Consider the following 19,003-nt stretch of genomic DNA (forward strand, 5'->3'; position numbering starts at 1 on the left):
TTATCCATGATTTCCATCCACTTAAACAACATTAGAATAGCCATCAAGAACAGTCCACAACCCAACAACATCAACAACGAGGTGATATACGGTATATTTTTTGTATTTTCTTATCAAACGAGTTGGATGACACTTGGACAAGCTCAAATACATGTAGAAGGGATGAAATATTACCTTCAGAACACAAGAACACTCCTAACCAGAGGTTATTTCACCTTGAAGAACCTTCTAAGCTCAAATACAGGACATTCAACGCTTGATTCACGTTTTAATCTTTGATTCCATTTGGGATTTGCTTAAGATTGCTAGGAGAGGCTTTTTGGGGGTGTGAGAGATCTGGCGGAAATGTTTTTATGAAAGAAAATGAGGACCAAATGAATATATACACAAATATCATGAGTTCCACCACTATTGATATACGGTCCATATATACGGATCGTAAATCAATATACGATCCGTATATTTAGACCGTAAATCAGGCATAGTGCACCACCACCACTGTTTCAATTATACGATAGGGGTCCCTCAAAAATACGGTCCGTATATCCATTATACGATCCATATATCACCCTTTCAAAAATGAATTTTGCCGAAACTTATTCTGTTCGATTCGTTTAACCTCTAATCCTTCCAACACCTACTAAACATGATCTTAAACTCTCATATACTTAAGATTAACATGTCACTTACAACCTCAAAGATAATTTCATTTTCCAAATCTACGCTAATTAACTTATGACGAAATTCAATGTACCAAAGTACAAGATGTAACAATTCAAATAATTCTTGCAAAACAACTGGTCTTTTCTTGTTATGAGATTTGAGAATCAAAATTTATAAACATAACACATGTGAAAACTTTTGAACTAGTAACTTCTCAACCTAAAATAACTGATATCCTCATCTACTTCTTAGAAGAGTTTGGTCCTCTTTTCTTTCCAAAGCCAACAACAGCAGTGACGAATCGACGAGTGTATTGCATACACTTGTGTGCTCATCCTTTTAGATTCTTCTTGTTACTGTCTTGGGAGTTTTCTCCCTCACCTTAGTTCACTACTAAAAAAAATAGGTATTTTCAACCTGGAAATTTCGACCTCACTTTTGGTCGGAAAAAAAAAATCGACCTCGTGTGGTCGAAATATCTAGATTTAATTTTTTTTAATTTTCGTTAGAATTTCGATCACACGGGGTCTATTTTTTAACAGGAAAATAAAATTTCGACCGCATGTGATCAAAATTATTTTTTGTACAAATAATAAATGGGAAAAAAATCATTTTACACAAAAACAAATTATATAAATATAAAACAATTAATTAAAAAAGTAAAAAAAAAAAAAATCGACCACATGTGGTCGAAAAGGTTCAGTAAAAAAGAAGCCCACACCCAGCTTCCCCACCCCCCTCCCCAAACTTTCTCTTCCCTTTCTAAAAAAAACTTTACCCTCTCTAAATTCATCTCCTCCAAAATTCCACCACCGTATCACCTCCCACCCACTACCATCGGCGTTCTTCAAGTAGGCAACGCTGGCCAATTTCGAAATGAATTTCTAGATTAGCAGATTTATCGATATCAAGTTAGTAAAAATAACCAAATTCGTGTTGGCGATTATTTATGATTAACCACCAAAGCAGCCACCAACTGCCGCCGACTAAACAGTGAGCTAGGTTAGTCTTTTTTTTTCTTTTTTCTTTTTTTGGTTTTCAATCTCATTTTATCATTATTAGTTGCATTACTTTCTATATTTGTAGTTTAATTAGTAGATTTGGTAACTTTATTGATTGTTCAATGTTTGTTTTAGGGTTTAGAATGTTAACTTTATTTTAGGGTTTTGAATTGAAATTGAATGAAATAATGAAATTGACTGTTGTTGTTGTAGTATTACTTTTTACATTGATATGTTGCTCCACGATCAGTGAGAATCTGCATGTCTCTGGTTGTCTGATCCCTCCCTATTTGACATTATGTTTCTCACCAAAGAAATTCATGATTGCCCTGTCTCAAAAATTAATAGCAATTGATATTCTCAATCGGATAATTATGTTAGGATATAGCTAGTTGATATTTGTTATCCTTTGTATGACTATCCTTCAACTAAGTTGTTCATGATTCTCTCTTCCTCAGTGATCTTTATGGAACAAGACGAATGGCTAGACTATCATATTCGCGGGATCAAAAATTATTACAACCTCAGAAGAGTATGGAAATTGCAGGAGTGAGAAAGAGGTTATTCTTGATGCTTTTTATTATGCTCGAATAGATATTAAATTAACTTTTATTTGGTTAATGTCTGTATCTTGATCCAAAAAAAAAATGTTTGTATGTCATTTTTCTTTTTCATAATTATTTGTTTTGAACTTGTTCTAGCTAGTGGAGGCACTGCATTCATTCATTGTTATGGAGAGAAAAAGGCCACATTATAGCTTGTGCTGCTCTCTTTCCTTACTATGAAGAAAATATGGAGAGGTTGTTGTTATTGCTGTTTCTCGTGATTGTCATAGCCAAGGACAAGGAGACAAATTACTTGGTGTAGTGACTATTTTCTCATACTTGGTATAGTGACTCTTTTCTCATACTCCCTCCTTTCACTTTTACTTGTCCAGTATTTTAAAAATAAATTCACTTTTACTTGTCACTTTTAGCACATCAAGAAAAGACAATTTCTTTTTCCTGTTTTACCCATTGTATTAATTACTCCTTTCAAATCATTTTCAAGTCCATTAAAATTATATGCACTAATTAATATGGGTATCATGATAAATTCTACATTTCATTCATTATTTCTTAAGGGGTGTGCAAAAGCCAAAGTGGACAAGTAAAAGTGAACGGAGGGAGTAAAACTATTTTTTCTTCGCGATATATAATGCATATAAGCAGTTTCAGGATGTTGTGATCGTTTGCATTTTTCCTATGAAGTTGCAAAACACAGGAGATTACTCTTCCTAAGCCATGTTAAACGTGAAACTCTAATCTTCCAAGATATCATAATTTCTACTCATTAACTGGATTGAGCGTTTCTCAGTCTTTTACAATGCTGAGAAGGAAAAGGTTGAAGATGACGTCGACTCTATTTAGCTAGGGGAATAGATGTGCCATTTGTAGCTATTTTTGTAGGTTTTATCTACTTAGAATATGAACATATAATTTAATTAATTGTGGTCTAATTTACATGCATAGCTTTCGATTGTGGGAGCTTACCTGAAATTAAAACCTAAGGTTGACTAGCAAAATTAAGCTCATTTTCTTTTGAATTTTTACCCTCATCATTTTTTCGAGAGAGTATTAACTCACTTTTAATGCCATTTGGATCTAGCAAGGCCAGTAGTTTGTATCTCTAATGATTTTGACCATCCAACGAGCAACTGATACAATTACCAATCTTGCTCATGTATATAGAATTACAGAAATAATGACAGGTTAGTTTTTTTTTTTCTTCTCTGAAAATTTTGTTAATTGTAGCTTTTACTGAAAGAAGACTTCATGTTTTCTTGCGCCAACAATATTTTGTGAATATAGGAGTGAGGGTGGTATCCTCCCCTTATTGATTTGCTTGAGTTTTTTGATGGTGCATATAGTAGCTGTAGGAGCCTTGTGAACTTTGGCATTTAAGAATGATGAGAACAAAATCTAGTTAATCTGTATGATTATTGTTTTGCACATTTTACCTTGTCTGAACTAATTACATATGGCCTTCCCACACTTGCACTCAATATTTTTTATCTCAAATATCTGTATGGTTACTGTTTTACATATTTTACCTTGTCTTAACTTATCACAGATGCTCTTCCCGCACTTGTAATAATGCTAAGGTCTGATGGTATAGATATATGCTATGAAACGGTTAGACACTATTTAACAAGTAGGTCTAAGTTGCATCTATTCCCTCCCATCTTCTGTGTTAGTGAATTAAAAGTTCTTGATTACTTTGATGGATACTTTTGCCTCTGCAAGTTGAAACACTACATTTTTATATAGCTATAAAATTATTAAGTATACATAGGATAGTAAGATGGACATTCATTTGCAATGCAATGGACAATTTCCATACTACTAGGAAGGTTGCATATCTTTTATATCTGAACTGATTATGATTTACTTTCATATGTCATCCTCAATTCGAAGTGCAGGATAGGTGAGGCTTCTGGTGTCATTGTATTAAAGGTGAGTTTTTTTTCGTCGAGAATTTATATTTTCTTCAAATAGTAAATAAGGGGAGGGGGCTTATCCCTAAAAAATACAATGATTGGGGTGCCTCGTCCTAAAGTTGTAGCAATGAAAAAATTCAACTTGATCTTATATTCATCTCCGAGATAGATATAGGTTTACTTAAGTTAATTTTTCCCTTTCCTCTTTCTGGTTACTATTTTGCTAGTTAGCATTACTTGGACTATTTTCTCATCTTACCTGTGGTATAACGTCCCAGGGAACTGGAGTATGCAACAAAGCGAGGAACTAAGATATATGCAGAGCTACGTGGCTATGATTAAGACTTTTTGAACAATTGTGATGTTTGAATTTTACATTTGGTATAGGCTACATAACATTTCCACACTTTAAAAGTGTGGCCATAGGGATGTCAATTGTGTGGCTTATTGATTGTAAATTGTGGCATGTACATTAGCAAAGACTACACTTTGCAAATGTTGCTTTAGATGAGGTAGCAACAACCACACTTGGAAAATGTAGTTTTATGTCATGAAAAGCGGTTCCATGCGAGGTGCTACAAGCGTAGCCTTTGTACCTTATAGGCCATGCTTTTGAAGTGTGGTTGATAAAGCCATGCTTGAAAAGCGTGGCCTTAGGCCAAAGGTTTCACTTGTTTAGGCCACCCACAGAAAAGCATAGTCTAAAGTCGGAAAGTGTGACTTTTGATCAAAGACTACACTTTTTTGATAGTTTAGGCCACACTTTTTCGGGGTGGCTAAAGGCCTAAAAAGTTTTAGTGTGTTTAAGGGTTTGAGTGTAGTTTTGATTCGAATTAGAAGTACTTTGAAGGTGAATTTGATTGTAGAATGTAGTTTATGGTTGTTTAAGTGTATGATGTTTAAGTGTTTGAATGTAGTTGTAATTTGAATTAGAAGTACTTTAAATTGAAATTTGAGGTTGAATTTCATTGTAGAATGTTGTAGTTTATGATTGTAGAAGTACTTTGATGAATTGGATGTGTTGATGAATTGCATTGTTGATTTGGTTGATGAATGAGATTGGCAGATGGGCTGCTGTAAAAGCAGCTGAATGCTGGAAATTTTTTTCCAGATTTTCGAGGTCGAAGATCAACCCAGATATTGAATTATACCCAGAAATTAAAATTTCGACCGCATGAGGTCAAAAAACTGGACAACATTTTGAATTTCGACCTCATGAGGTCGAAATCTGGCAACAATATTGCTAAATTTCTACCTCATGTGGTCGAAATTCTGATAAATATTATATTCTTTCATATTTCGACCACAAGAGGTCGAAAACTTTAAATAATATTTATATAAAAATAATATTTTCGACCGCATGTGGTCGAATTTTTTTATTAATATTTAAATAAAAAATAACATTTTCAAAATCACGTGGTCAAAAACTTTATTTTCATAATTATTTTTACTACTATTAATAAGAGCCGGTTAGGCTCACTTTGGTCGTCATTCTGTCGTCCGTCTGTGGGCCCAAAAAAAAAATTTTGGGCCCACATATTTGAAATAACTACTAATATTTTTAAAAAAAATGTGGGCTCACATATTTTAAACAACTACTAATATTTAAAAAACATTATGAGCCCCATATTAAATACCAACCAGTAATAAAAAAAAAAAGTGGAACCCACCACATCCAAACTCACAGGAAAAAAAAGCAATATTAAAAAAAAAGTGAATCTCATATTAAAAAACAAACAATGTTTAGAAAATCAAACAATTAAATCATTAATGATGGATTTATTGCCACATGCGTATCAACCCATTAGAGGGAGCAAATGAAATTATTGTACAGCAACATACTTAAAATATAAAAGTGCTTAGAAAATCAAACAACTAAATCAATAATGATGGATTTATTGACACATGCGTATCAATCCATTAGTGGGAGCAAATGAAATTATTGTGCAGAAACATACTTAAAATACTCATATATTAAATCCGTTTTCCAATTTTTGAAAAAAGAAATGTGGGCCCATATATCATGATGGATTCATTGCCACATGCGTATCAACCCATTAGAGGGAGCAAATGCAATTATTGTACAACAACATACTTAAAATACAAAAGTGCTTAGAAAATCAAACAATTGAATCAATAATGATGGATTTATTGCCACATGCGTATCAACACATTAATGGGAGCAAATAAAATTATTGTACAACAATATACTTAAAATACTTATATATTAAATCCGTTTTCCAATTTTTGAAAAAAAAAATTATGGGCCCTTATATATTAAACAACAACTAATATTAAAAAAAATGTGGGCCCCATATTAAACACCAACCAGTAATAATAAAAAAGAAAAGTGAAACCCACCACATCCAAACTCACGGGGAAAAAAAAGTGAATCCCATATTAACAAAATCAAGCAATATTTAAAAAAAAACATAAATCCCATATTTTAAAAAAACAATGTTAAAAAAAAAGTTCTTAGAAAATCAAACAATTAAATCAATAATGATGGATTCATTGCCACATGCGTATCTACCCATTAGAAGGAGCAAATGAAATTATTGTACAACAACATACTTAAAATACAAAAGTGCTTAGAAAATCAAACAATTAAATCAATAATAATGAATTTATTGCCACATGCGTATCAACCCATTAGTGGGAGCAAATGCAATTATTGTACAGCAATATACTTAAATACTTATATATTAAAATAAGATAAAATTTAATTACTTTTTCCTTTTTTTTCTTACTTTAATAAATGTGAAAAGAGATTAATGTCATAAAAAGAAAAATAATATTAAATGGAGATCAAATAATTAATAAGGTAAATTAGTGAAATTATAATTCTAATTGACGATTTCTTAAAAAATCGTGTAAAAGATAACATGACAAGTAAAATGTTCCCATGCTTCGTCGTCCGTTAACCATTTAAAAAAAAAGTATGGTCCCCATATTAAACACCAACTAATATTAAAAAATTCAAAAAAAACACCAACCAATTAAGCATTTAAAAAAAAATGTGGTCCCCATATTAAACACCAACCAATATTTAAAAAAAAAAGAAGTAAATAAACTGGAACCCACCATCTCCAAATTCACGGGAAAAAAAAGGTGGACTCCGTATTAACAAAATCGAGCAATATAAAAAAAAAGTGAATCCCATATTAAACAAACAAACAATGTAAAAAAAAAGAGTGTGATTTTGTATTCGTAACAAACACTAATATAATAAAGTTTTAGATACGGAGTACAAATCACAATGTTATATTAATCGTTTTTTGAACATAGTATCTCATATTGACATCAAGCAATATAAAAAATAAAAATAAAAAGTGAATCCCATATTAAAAAAAAAAACAATGTCAAAAGAAAAAGTGCAGACTTTGTATTCATAGTAAACACTAATATAATAAAGTTTTAGATACGGAGCATAAATTATAATGTTATATTAATCGTGTTTTGAACATAGTATATATATATATATATATATATATATATATATATATATATATTTTTTTTTTTTTTTATTATTATTTTTTATTTTATTAAGCACCGGGTGTCCGGATCTCTTTGAGCCCCGACTAATCCCGGGGATGCACAGGCCCTCGGCAAGGAGTTTCCCGCAAGTGCACCACGGGTAATTCAGGGTTTTACCCCAGTCCGATGGCCCTCAGAAATTGTTTGCACCCAGTGGGTTTCGAACTTGAGACCTTGAAAGGGAGCACCCAAGGCTCAAGCCAATTACCACCAGGCCAACCCATGAGGGTTTATATATATATATATATGCATAAAAATAGTACAAACTAATAATGATCAAAAGGGTGGGCCCCATATTAAACAACACCAAGCAATATAAAAAACTAAAAAAATAAAAAAACTATATAAAGCATGGGTTTAGACCCATGCTTCGTCGTCCGTTGTCCCTTAAAAAAGGGGGGGGGGGGGGCATACTAAATAACACCGAGCAATAAAAAAAAAATGAAACTCACCATCTCCAAACTCATGGGGAAAAAAAAGTGGACCTCATATTATCAAAATCAAGCAATATAAAAAATAAAAAAAGTGAACCCCATATTAAAAAAATATAATGTTTAAAAAAAAAAGTGCAGACTTTCTATTGTAGCAAACACTAATTTAATAAAGTTTTAGATACGGAACACAAACTACACTGTTATATTAATCGTGTTTTGAACATAGTATATGTATATATATTATATGCATAAAAATAGTATAAACTAATAATATCCAAAAAAAAGTGCACCCCATAAAGAGTGGACCCCATACTAAACGACATCAAGCAATATAAAAAAAAAAAGTGGAACCCATCATCTCCAAACTCACGGAAAAAAAAAGTGGACCCCATATTAACAAAATCAAGTAATATCAATAAAAAAAATTTAAAAAAATTATGTAAAAAAAAAAGTGCAGACTTTGTATTCGTAGTAAACACTAATATAATAAAGTTTTAGATATGGAGTACAAACTACAATGTTATATTAATCGTGTTTTGAACATAGTATATATATATATGCATAAAAATAGTGTAAATTAATAATGTTCAAAAAAAAAGTGCACCCCCTATTAAAAATATTAATATATACTTTATATATATATTATCACTATTCAAAAATAACTATATACACATAAATGCACTATAATCTAAAGTGTTGGGCGCACGGGCATAAGCCGTCTAAGAAATGTGAAGAGCAAGACGACCAAGGGTAGAGCAGTCATTTAGCTCAGTTAGTGCAGGGATAATAGTAATTATACATGACTGTTTTTTTTTTTTTTAACAAACCATCTTCTAGATCGTTCCCTTCGTCCCTCTTTCCTCTCACTTCCAGATTAAAAGAGAACCAAAACTCAAAAATTTCTAACCAGAGGAATAGGCAAAGTACTCGGCATCTTCCTCAAACCTCTTCTTATCCAAACAAAAAAAGCTATAGGATTCGAGGGAAAACAAGTCCTCTTTTCAATAAAATGGTCTAATCATTCTTCTCATTTTAATTTTTGATTTGTTGGAGTATGCATATGTGGGTTTTTTGTTGAAAGATTACTAACGTTCACCATATGGTTGAAAAAATGTCTGCTAGAAAATCATACTTTGTTAGCACTGGTAAGTAACATTTCGATTTTGTATACTCCGTTTAAGTTCCTTGAATGTTCAGAATTGTACCATAAACTTGGTATTATCTCATTGCCTCATTGGTGAATGGTACCAATTCTAATGTTGACATGTATTGAGCCCTTTACTATTCCTCTTTCTGGGCAACATGTTTACCCTTTCGGATATGTGCTTCCCCTCCTATTCAATTCTCCTTCTTCGGTCTTTTTTGGGTTTTGAAGGTTGTTGGATTAATTTACTATTGTGATTTAGATTTTAGAAGGGACTGGCTGGTCCATCTATTCAACTACCCTTCTAGAATTGTCTTTTCCGTGCGTTCGCCACTTATTGGGGTCGTTCATAATTGTCCTTTTATCCTTATGTATCATGCTTTGGTTCAGTGTTTTCTCTTCGAGAATCGTGTTTGAATAATTATTATATCAGTGTGGGAATACAGTGGGTATGGTGGTGTTGTTGTTATGTTTTTTAGAGCCACTCTTTCTGCCTCACTTTTACTTGTTTACTCTAATTTGCAGGTAAACTATTTAGCTGAATGTAGTCTTGAAATCTTTAATGATCAATCTGCTATTGCATTATCAGAGGTAATACTAACAAATCATTTTATATATTTCTATTGGGATATCTCTATGCGTTTCTGCAGTTTTCATTTTTGTCCTGATTTTGTTCTTCCGGCGGTTGTGATGAATATTTTTTGGACCATAGTTTTTCTATAATTTTGTAAATATAATGGCATTTATCAGCAAAAATATGTATAGAAAGACTTGCCAGTTGGATGTCCAAAGAGGATACTAAGATATCAGAATAACTAAAATATTGACGCTACAGTTATTACACTATCTAGATGTTATAATTTTTTTTTTTTTTTGTCTATCTGCTGCATTCACAGAGGTATTCATGATTCCTTCATATATACACAGATGCTTTGTTAGATGGTTGGATGTGCATTAATATTCATCTGGCTTAGAACAAGTAAGATGCTTGTGCTTTCTCTTTTCATTGCGCTACAGTATTTTTCAGAAGCGAAATTAACTTGACATAATGATTTTGCTCCAGCATCTTTGGCAGCAAGTCAAATGCTGGAAGTATCATACAAGTAGCTGATCAATGTAATAATTGTTAATTAAAGTTTGTTCATTACAATTGCTAATGAAACTCTTGAAGAGATATTTTTAGTTAAGGTGCTGTAGAACATTGTTTATAGCATATGGGATTGTCTCATTCATGCTTGGTTCAATTCTTTTTTATTGTAGAATCACTCTGAGTCTATGTTGTCTGAATTATATTTGTGTCGTAATTCAGCCGCTCCCTAAGATATCGTAGAAAGCAAAGTAGGAAGCTATGACTATTTTAATTCAATCCTACATATAAATGTTGTCTTCTCTACCTTATTAATTTACCTTGGCTTTTTGGTGGCTAACGCACCATGTTGTATTATACCTTATTTCATTTTGGTATTATACTTTATTTCATTTTCCTTGTGCTATTTTGGTGGCCAACATACCATGTCGACCAAGGGTATATCTGACTTTTTACTATTTCAATATAACACGTGTCTTTATCTTTTTTGACCTGGTTTACAATTTCTCTTTTGTTGGTGTGTTTTTTTCTTTTTTCTGTTAGCTTTAAGTAGTTATGCTATGTTTTTTTTCCCTTGCATCTCTTTAACAATCATTGAAGTTCAAAGCATGTGTATTATTTCGTCTTACTTTGATATCTTTGGTTGATTTTTGTATATGCATATTAGTGTTTTCGCCTCATTTGAAACATGCATGAACCTTTTTTCTTTGGGAGAATGTGATTTTATGATTACGACAGTTGAAGCTAAGTTCCTGTGAAATTGCTTTATTTATCTAATTAAAAATGAGAGTCTCTCTCATCATCTCTACATTTAGTAAATCATAATATCAGTAACCATCAACTGTATGGATAAACAGGAGAAATATTATAGTACATTTTTCTTTAAGTTCTGTTGAACAAAGGAATAAAAAAAGATTGTGGTATGCATTTCGCAAAGTCTGTTTCTCTTCAGTGCATTTTCTGAAACCGTTTGAGTATTTGACAATGAACATGCTCATTTCCATATAGCTTTGTTGATAGTTGGTTAGTTAGTTAGCTCCAATGGAGCTGAACTTGCTTCCAAGAGTACCAATGATACTTTTGTCCCTGGTGGCATTTGTTAACTTTGCAATTATTTCTTTGAACATGCCCATTCCTACTTTCAACTGAGAAATTTTTGCATTTCAGGGGGCTTCGGGGCTGAAGAATGCATGGAATTTTCAAGGAAGCAATTGTTCGTTTTGCTTATTTTGGTGGAGAAGGGTGAGATTTCGTGACTAGAAACCTATGCAAACTACTACTATTTTATTTGCTTTATGTTTTATGAATCAGAAATGATTGGTACCCTTCTTTGATAAATGAATTTTACATTTGAAATGGATCTTCATTTCAAAAAAAAAAAAAAAAAAAAACAGAAAAAAGGAAGATCCACAAAATAGGACGAATCCATGGATCAAATAGTAGTCAAGCAGAGATATATGCAAAAGTACATAAAAACTCATCTAGGCATCAACAATAATAATTTATAGAGGTCTCGACATCCAAAAGGAGCTTAATCTTAATTAGTTGTTTGATGATTGAACGTTCAAAACTTGAGATCTGTAGAATTTCAGTGACATAATGTGAATAATGATTGTAGAAGCTAACTTATCGAAAAATATAAATACATAAATCTGTTGGTAAGCTAGACAAAAGAGTTGAGGAACATCATAATATGTGGCAAGAACTACTGACAACATTGAAATAGCCAATTATTTATGATCAAACCTTAAACCGATAATTTGGTTTCTAATATTTGCATTAATCTTTTGTCCCTTTTTTTACTCTATAACTTACCTTTTTAGATGGAGTTGAGATAATGAATATATTATAGCTTATGTAAACGGTAGAAGAAATCCGTAGATATGCATTTTTAACTGTAGTTGTCTATTTATTAATCTTTTCGTCCTTTGCTTGGTTCTATAGATTCCACCCAAATGGCAAGAATGTGTTATTCTGTATCAGTTATGTTTACTTTCATGACTATTGTTTAGAGAACTCCATATTGCATTTCAATTCGATTACTTTTTTTCAATTCTCATCTCTCAGAATATCTGTTCTACCAAATAAAAAACCTATTTAAATTTGCAGTGGTGCGCGTCATATTTCGCTACAATTTGGCCTATCAGTGGACTTGATCAATGCTCAAATAAGATATTAAAAAGATAGAATCAATAGTTGTATGATGTTCTTTCTTTTCGTTTTTCTTTTAACTATTGATAATTATCTATGACAATACATTTAAGTCCTACTGGTTATAAGTAGACTACCAGTTATGCAAGAGAAGAGCATGCTTCGACAATAGGAATTGCAGTTAAACTTCCTGATTTTCAGAAAAAACACAGGATAGTAATTTATGGAGTTAAGGCTCTTGTTCCATAGCTACATGTGCAGGTACAACTTATCTTTCTCCCTACTTCCCTCCCTAGAAATACTAACGCACGTCTGGTGTATTCATTGAGTTCTTGTGATGGGGTACTAACTACTAAGTTTGTACTCTACACTAGTTTTTCGTCATAAGAATAAGATCATACTTGTAAAAGAATTTACCTATATCCCTAAGACAGAAATTTAATGAATGTAACGTATACTATACAAAGGTTTATGTTCTTGTTGTTTAATTAAATTAGTTTTTCTTTTTTGGTTAATAATTAGTCCATTTACAGGGTCTCGAGGAATAAGGGATACAACAATGCTAGCTTGGAAGTGGTTTGAACTTTGAAGTGGATCCATGGGCACATCTAGATTTTATCCTAAAAGCTTACAATCGATCAAATGAAGATGTTTGACCAGCTTTCTTCAGTCAAGACGGTCAAGTTTCTAAAATTCAGAAGAAAAATAAGTAGTAAAGAAATTCAACAGTTGATAATTAAATGGGGATTTTTTTTTCTTTATAGAGTCTGAGAATAATGAACTTACGAACATTCCATACTTGGATAATGAATATATTGGGATTTAGTCCTTTATTGTCATTCTAATTTGTTGCTATTTTTTCCTTACTGCTTCTTTGACCATCCCAGTTGGACTCCCAAATGAATTTTCTAAAGCATCATCATAAAGTGATAAATTCAAATCTACAATGTCTGGCCCGTGCAAACATCTAGTTTAGAAAACTTGCCTCGATCGCGTGAGGTCGAAAAATTTTCAACCACGTGATGTGGAAAAAAAATTCGACTGAGGTCGAAAAATTTTCAACCACGTGATGTGGAAAAAAAATTCGACTTAGCTGTTAGCGACCGTGCTTTGAGGTCGAAAATTTTGGTTGACGTTCACTGTTTTTTTAGTAGTGCTTTATCTTTTACGACATCCTCAAACATAGAAATATTAAATCATAAGTTATAATGATTTGAATATGTATAAATTTTTTAAACTTTCGCACATATAAGATGTAACAAAGGAAATTTAAAGTTAAGCGAAAGAGTTCAAATTAAGCAAAATACAACAAACAATTTGTTTTTCAAGTGTAATGACCAAGATGGTAAATATACCACCTTGTCAGATGAAACCAATTGCCTATATCTTCTATAACTTGAAGAAGAAGTTTAATGAACGTGACATGGAAGTTTAATGAAAGTGGGAGAAGAAAAAACGGGGAAAAACATATAAATGAGATAAAACACAAAGCAGTTTCTATCAGTAGCAATTTCATTTTCTCTCAAGCAGTTTCTGTAATTATTTTGCAGTTTTATTTATTTTTTTATTTTTTTATTTTTTATTTATTTAAAACTAGATTTTATGGTGATGATACTTCTAATCCCAACATTGTTAACCTCTCCTATTATATATAGGTAGATATATGGTGTGAGAGAACTAGCTATAAGAGTAGTTTGCATTTCAAATGAGTAGAATAAATTAATACGTCAATAATGCAGTTTAGAATGGAACTTTAGGTGAAGTGATTGTCTACATCTTCATTAGCATATATAGTAGTTCAAGTTGATGAGATCCAAATAATAGGACATCATGCGGAAGTTTATAACTGCAAAACTTTGAACGATGATAAATTAGATGATAAAAATTATACTAAAATTAGCATAATATTCTTATATGGTTTGATCAATTGACCTACATATATGAGAAAATTAATATAAAAAACATAAATCTATTGAGAGAATAATTTTTCCCTAAACAAGACTCTTTAAACGACTAATGTTGTTGTTGTTGTTTTTTTTTTTTTTTTTTTTTTGTCTTTTTTGTCTTTTTGTATGAGAAGAAAGATCTTTTATTTATAGATTTTTGAAACTCCTCCTTCAAGAAAAAGGATATACATGGAAGCGTCCTTTTCTACTAAAATAATCTTTTCCACCAAATTAATCTTTTTTGAGTAAAACACAATTATGGTATAGAATCCAAATAAGTGAGAAAATTTAGGGCAACCTTAGAGGATAGTACTAGTACCATAATTTGCATAATTGCATATATCCTTCATGTCTAGATTTTTTTTTTTATTATTGTCTTGAAAAATTACTACTCCTAGTGCCATAAATCACAGACTTAATAAAGAATTGCTGAATTTTTTTTCTTTTTTCTGAAAATGTTGAGGATCTTTATTTCCCTTTTTGGTAGTTATAAACCTCTTTTACACAGTTCAAGAAGTGCAGATAAACATCCAACTGAACAAAACTAGACAAGAGTTAAAAACTTGGTACTTTGCGAAGGGTAGTTTGGTCATTATCCATACAGTTTATTTACTTATTATCAGTTGAAAATGAAATTTCGGTCGGTGACTGTACAATAATTAAGTTAAGGGAAAAGGGTCAAAAATACCCCTCTACTTTGAAAAAAGGGCTAAAAATATTCTCTGAACTTATTTTGGGTCAAAAATACCCCTAATATGTAGGTTTGAAGTTTGAGGAAATTGGGGGAATAAGGGGATCTTATGGGTTATTATTTAGTTGTGTCAGGTTTAAATGATGAAGCGGGTTTAAAAAAAAAATTGGGTTATTTTGGGGGTTAATTTCCGTCAAGACAGGGGTAGATTTGAAAACTTTAAGAATGAGAGGGGTATTTTTGACCCAAAATAAGTTCGGAAGATATTTTTAGTCCTTTTTCCAAAGTAGGGGGTATTTTTGACCCTTTTCCCTTAAGTTAAAGTATGATGTGGATTTTATAAAGCATTAGATCGAAGTAGACATACAAACAGAGAGCTGTTTTTTTCCCTCTGCTTAACAGCTAGCTTCACTGTACACCGACATCTTCAAAGAAAAGAAATGGCAATGGTTCAATGGTTTCTTCTTCTCTGCATTTTCTTCATCTCAGCTTCTGCTTCTAAAGTTCAGAGTATATATTCTTTTCTTTTTTTTTTAACCATCTTTGAATGAATGTTGCTAATCTGTGTTGTTACTCAACTATTTAGGTAGCATCAGTTGTTTAGTTAGAGACATATGTGTTTGTGATCTGATATTTCAAGTGGGTTTGGGTTTTCTCATTGTTACTTGAATTAATATAGTTTCTTGATTATCTGCTGAGTGATGCTTTACTGAAGGTTTCTGATAAGGATCTTGCAGTGTTTGTTTCTACTCTCTGTTTATCCAATTAAGTAATGGTGAATGTGTTCCACTATTTTTTGGGTCCATCTTACTATTGGATCTACTCAAGGACTGAGTTGCAAGGAAGTATAATAGCTTTATTCTGCAGATCCTTCAGTGAAATATCCTTGTATAACTATTTACTATATTCTTAGACTTGCCAACAACATGTTCTGGTGTATTTTTTGTTGAATAAACTTAATATGCTGAGTAATTTCAGCATTGAACGATTTAGGCTCATGCAAATAGGACTGTAAGTGCATAGTTCCTGAGGTAGATCTACTTTTGGAGACTTTGTTAAATGATATCATTTGATTGCTCAATATTGATCATTTCCCACCGTGCGTTTGCAATGGTATGTTGTAACCCCAAAAAACATTAAGTAGTAGTGTGCAAAGTTGTGCTTCGGCAATTTGAGATTTTCCTTGGGAGGTGAAGGAGTTGAAATAGGTTATTTGTACAATTAGGAAATTATCAAATGTATATCTTAATAATAGAACCTTTGAATCTTTTGGAGAGTTGACAAAGCCATCATGAAAGTCTGGAGGATGATCCCAGCAGTCATTTTTTGGGTTATCTAGAATGAAAGGAATCACAAATGCTTTGATAGAAATTTTTGGGTTATCTATAATGAAAGGAATCGCAAATGCTTTGACAGAATATAAGTCCTATCCACTCTCTGAAGACTAAATGCTTAGTTAATTTGTTCAGTTGGAATTTTCTTTCACCTGTTAATAGCATTGACATGTTTTTGATTTTGTTAGCTCCTTAGCTTTAGCTTAGACTACTTGTACCAGTGAACTGTTTTGTGCCCTTCTGTACTAGAGCTAACTGGTTACACCTTTTTGTAGTTTGGCATCTTCCTGATGGCCATGCAATGATAATCTCTTCCTTTAACAAAAAAAAAAAAAAAAAAAGCTAGAACCTTGGATTCTGTGTGATTCTTGCCTTTCTAACCTAGCCAATGGTATAGGAAAAGAGGATGTTGAATCTATGGCACTGACAAGAAACTATTTAGTCAGTTTGCAAATTCTAGGCTACAAGTCCTCTTGTTGGTTCAATAGGGTCATCCTTGTTTTTGTAAAATGTTTTGAGTAGTTTAATATGGCCATATAGAACATGGAACAACAACGTCAATAGTCAAATGGATAACTCACTGCATTAACAAATAGAGGATGAGAAGCATTTGCAGACACCAGGCAGCCATTTTTTGAAGAATGCAACACTATCTATATCTGCATGATATAAGGCGGAAAGGGGAATAACAGTGTAATCTGTCACCAATGGAAAGTGGCATGTCAATGTTTGCCTCTGTTAGAATTTCATCAAATAACTAACTATAGTTTTACAGACATATCCTGCTTGAAGGGATGAGTAATCAGTATCATCATTATCCACTGGTGGTGTTTCCGCAGTCTAGAAAAGAATGGACATACAATTGCATTTATTCAGTATATAAAAAGAAGTAAAGAAGGTAGAGGAGGTCCAGTGGGGGCAGGTGTAGAATAAGCAACATAAATTTGCAGTAATGCAACAAAAAGGAGCAGGGGAAGAGCAGGAACTTTGGAAATCAGGATAAGGGGAAACTTTAGAAAGTAAATGAGCAGTAGGTAGAGAGAGATCTCACGTCTTTAACTTAAAAACAAGATGTTCTTCTGAGGTGCTTAACGTGCTCTCTTCTGTACATACACTTGTATTCCCTGATGGTTTTATCTCCATTGCCTTTGGTGATGACATTGCACCTGCTTGTGCTTCAGAAGATACTAAATGGAAGGACAGTGCTCTAGATGCTTTAGTTTATGCCTTCGGAAATCATGTTGGATCCTAATTTTGTATCTTCGCCTTTTCTTCTTATAACTCTCTTGATAATAACGTTGCTGTTGATAATTTTTTCCTAATGTGCTAGAATTAACGTCACAGCCTAAATGATGTTTACTCTCCTTCTGGCTCTACTTCCTTTAGTTAGTCTTAGATACTTAATTGCTTGTACTTCCAAATATCAAAAGCATACCGACATGTATCTCAAGCCCCTTAGGTTAGATGTAATTGACCCTTGTCATTCCCAATTTGTATTCCTTCGAGAAGATAGCTTCTCGATCTTGATTCACTATTATTTCCCTTACGATCAACCTCTAAGACATCTGTTTTCTTGATAAATATACAGCTAAGGTAACTGATAATCCTGCTGATCAGCTGGTCTCTGCCCTTAATAGTAACAGGACTGCAAATAAATTATCCTCCTTATACAGCAACCCTGGCTTGGCATGCTTGGCTCTGCAATATATAAAAGCATACCAAGGTGATTGTAGTGTAGTTGGAGGGTCAGATGGCAAGAAACCTGCTGAATCTGAATTCACCGAAACTTTTGCCCCTAACTGTGGTGTGCAGGCGTCATCGCTTGCTCAAATAACTGGAAGATTTCTCGCATGCCAATCCAAGTATGCCGAACCTTCTGAAGCATTCAACGATATTCTTATAAGAAATAGCAAGAGTTTGGATATTCTCTACAGCAAGAATCACACTGAGGTTGGTGCTGCCGTGAGTGGCTCCGGTGGTGGTGGCCCCTATTTCTGGTGTGTACTCTTCAGCAATGGCAAACCGAAGAGCAGCTTTAACACAGGCGGAGGAGAGCCTAAGGTTATGAGGCCTGGATGCTTCAGTGGTTCTAATGACCAATGCAATGGGAATGGTGCTAATACTTTGTCTCAAACCATACATCTCTGGACAATTGCTGTAGGAGCTGCCGTTGCACTGCTCTATGCCTTAGCAGTATAAACCATCAAGGGATTTTGTTTTCGGCTTGATTGAACTGCCTTTTCTTTTGTGATTGTAATGACTTCATTTAGGGTTCATTCATTCAATGCTAGAGTGTAAAAATACATACATTTGATTTTTCTTATCAAGAATGTATTCTTATAATTGGCTTCTGGTGTCAAAGAGCAGTTTCAATGGATGGACTCGAGTAACTTTTCAATAAGCTATGCTTGAACATATTGAATAGTCAATACCAATGCTTTTTGAAACGATAAATTGTAACAGGTGCCGTATTATAATAATCATAGACATGTGATGTGTATTGCGTTAATTTATTTTGTTTTATTTTTTAAAATGG

The 19,003-nt window shown here is 32.7% G+C and overlaps 1 protein-coding gene and 2 long non-coding RNA genes across 5 annotated transcripts; all 3 read left to right on the forward strand.

Moving 5' to 3' along the window:
* The first annotated feature begins 1,049 nt into the window (after positions 1-1,049).
* Positions 1,050-5,193, forward strand: LOC132635983 (uncharacterized). Of its 2 annotated transcripts, XR_009580881.1 has the most exons (5): positions 1,050-1,665; positions 2,123-2,224; positions 2,366-2,551; positions 4,126-4,159; positions 4,422-5,193. It is a non-coding gene; the product is annotated as an uncharacterized LOC132635983 (long non-coding RNA). The 2 variants fall into 2 exon arrangements; XR_009580880.1 differs by having other exon boundaries at positions 2,366-4,159.
* A 3,752-nt stretch (positions 5,194-8,945) lies between these two features.
* On the forward strand, positions 8,946-13,335 carry LOC132635984 (uncharacterized). Of its 2 annotated transcripts, XR_009580882.1 has the most exons (5): positions 8,946-9,259; positions 9,784-9,849; positions 10,186-10,237; positions 11,513-11,587; positions 13,030-13,335. It is a non-coding gene; the product is annotated as an uncharacterized LOC132635984 (long non-coding RNA). The 2 variants fall into 2 exon arrangements; XR_009580883.1 differs by lacking the exon at positions 10,186-10,237 and having other exon boundaries at positions 8,950-9,259.
* A 2,146-nt stretch (positions 13,336-15,481) lies between these two features.
* On the forward strand, positions 15,482-18,868 carry LOC132635985 (uncharacterized). The gene is made up of 2 exons (XM_060352607.1): positions 15,482-15,643; positions 18,056-18,868. The coding sequence occupies exons 1-2, from the start codon at positions 15,574-15,576 to the stop codon at positions 18,664-18,666; spliced, it is 681 nt and encodes a 226-aa protein (XP_060208590.1). The 5' UTR covers positions 15,482-15,573; the 3' UTR covers positions 18,667-18,868.
* The last annotated feature ends 135 nt before the right edge of the window (positions 18,869-19,003 follow it).

The sequence above is a fragment of the Lycium barbarum genome, chromosome 4, assembly GCF_019175385.1.
Source record: "Lycium barbarum isolate Lr01 chromosome 4, ASM1917538v2, whole genome shotgun sequence".
Taxonomy (NCBI): Eukaryota; Viridiplantae; Streptophyta; class Magnoliopsida; order Solanales; family Solanaceae; genus Lycium; species Lycium barbarum.

What these genes read in the sequence shown, in the direction of transcription:
- LOC132635985 (XM_060352607.1), top strand. Translation starts at nt 15,574, where the DNA reads ATGGCAATGGTTCAATGGTTTCTTCTTCTCTGCATTTTCTTCATCTCA. An exon ending in TTCTGCTTCTAAAGTTCAGA is followed by an intron (nt 15,644 to 18,055) that starts GTATATATTCTT and finishes ATAAATATACAG; the next exon opens with CTAAGGTAACTGATAATCCT.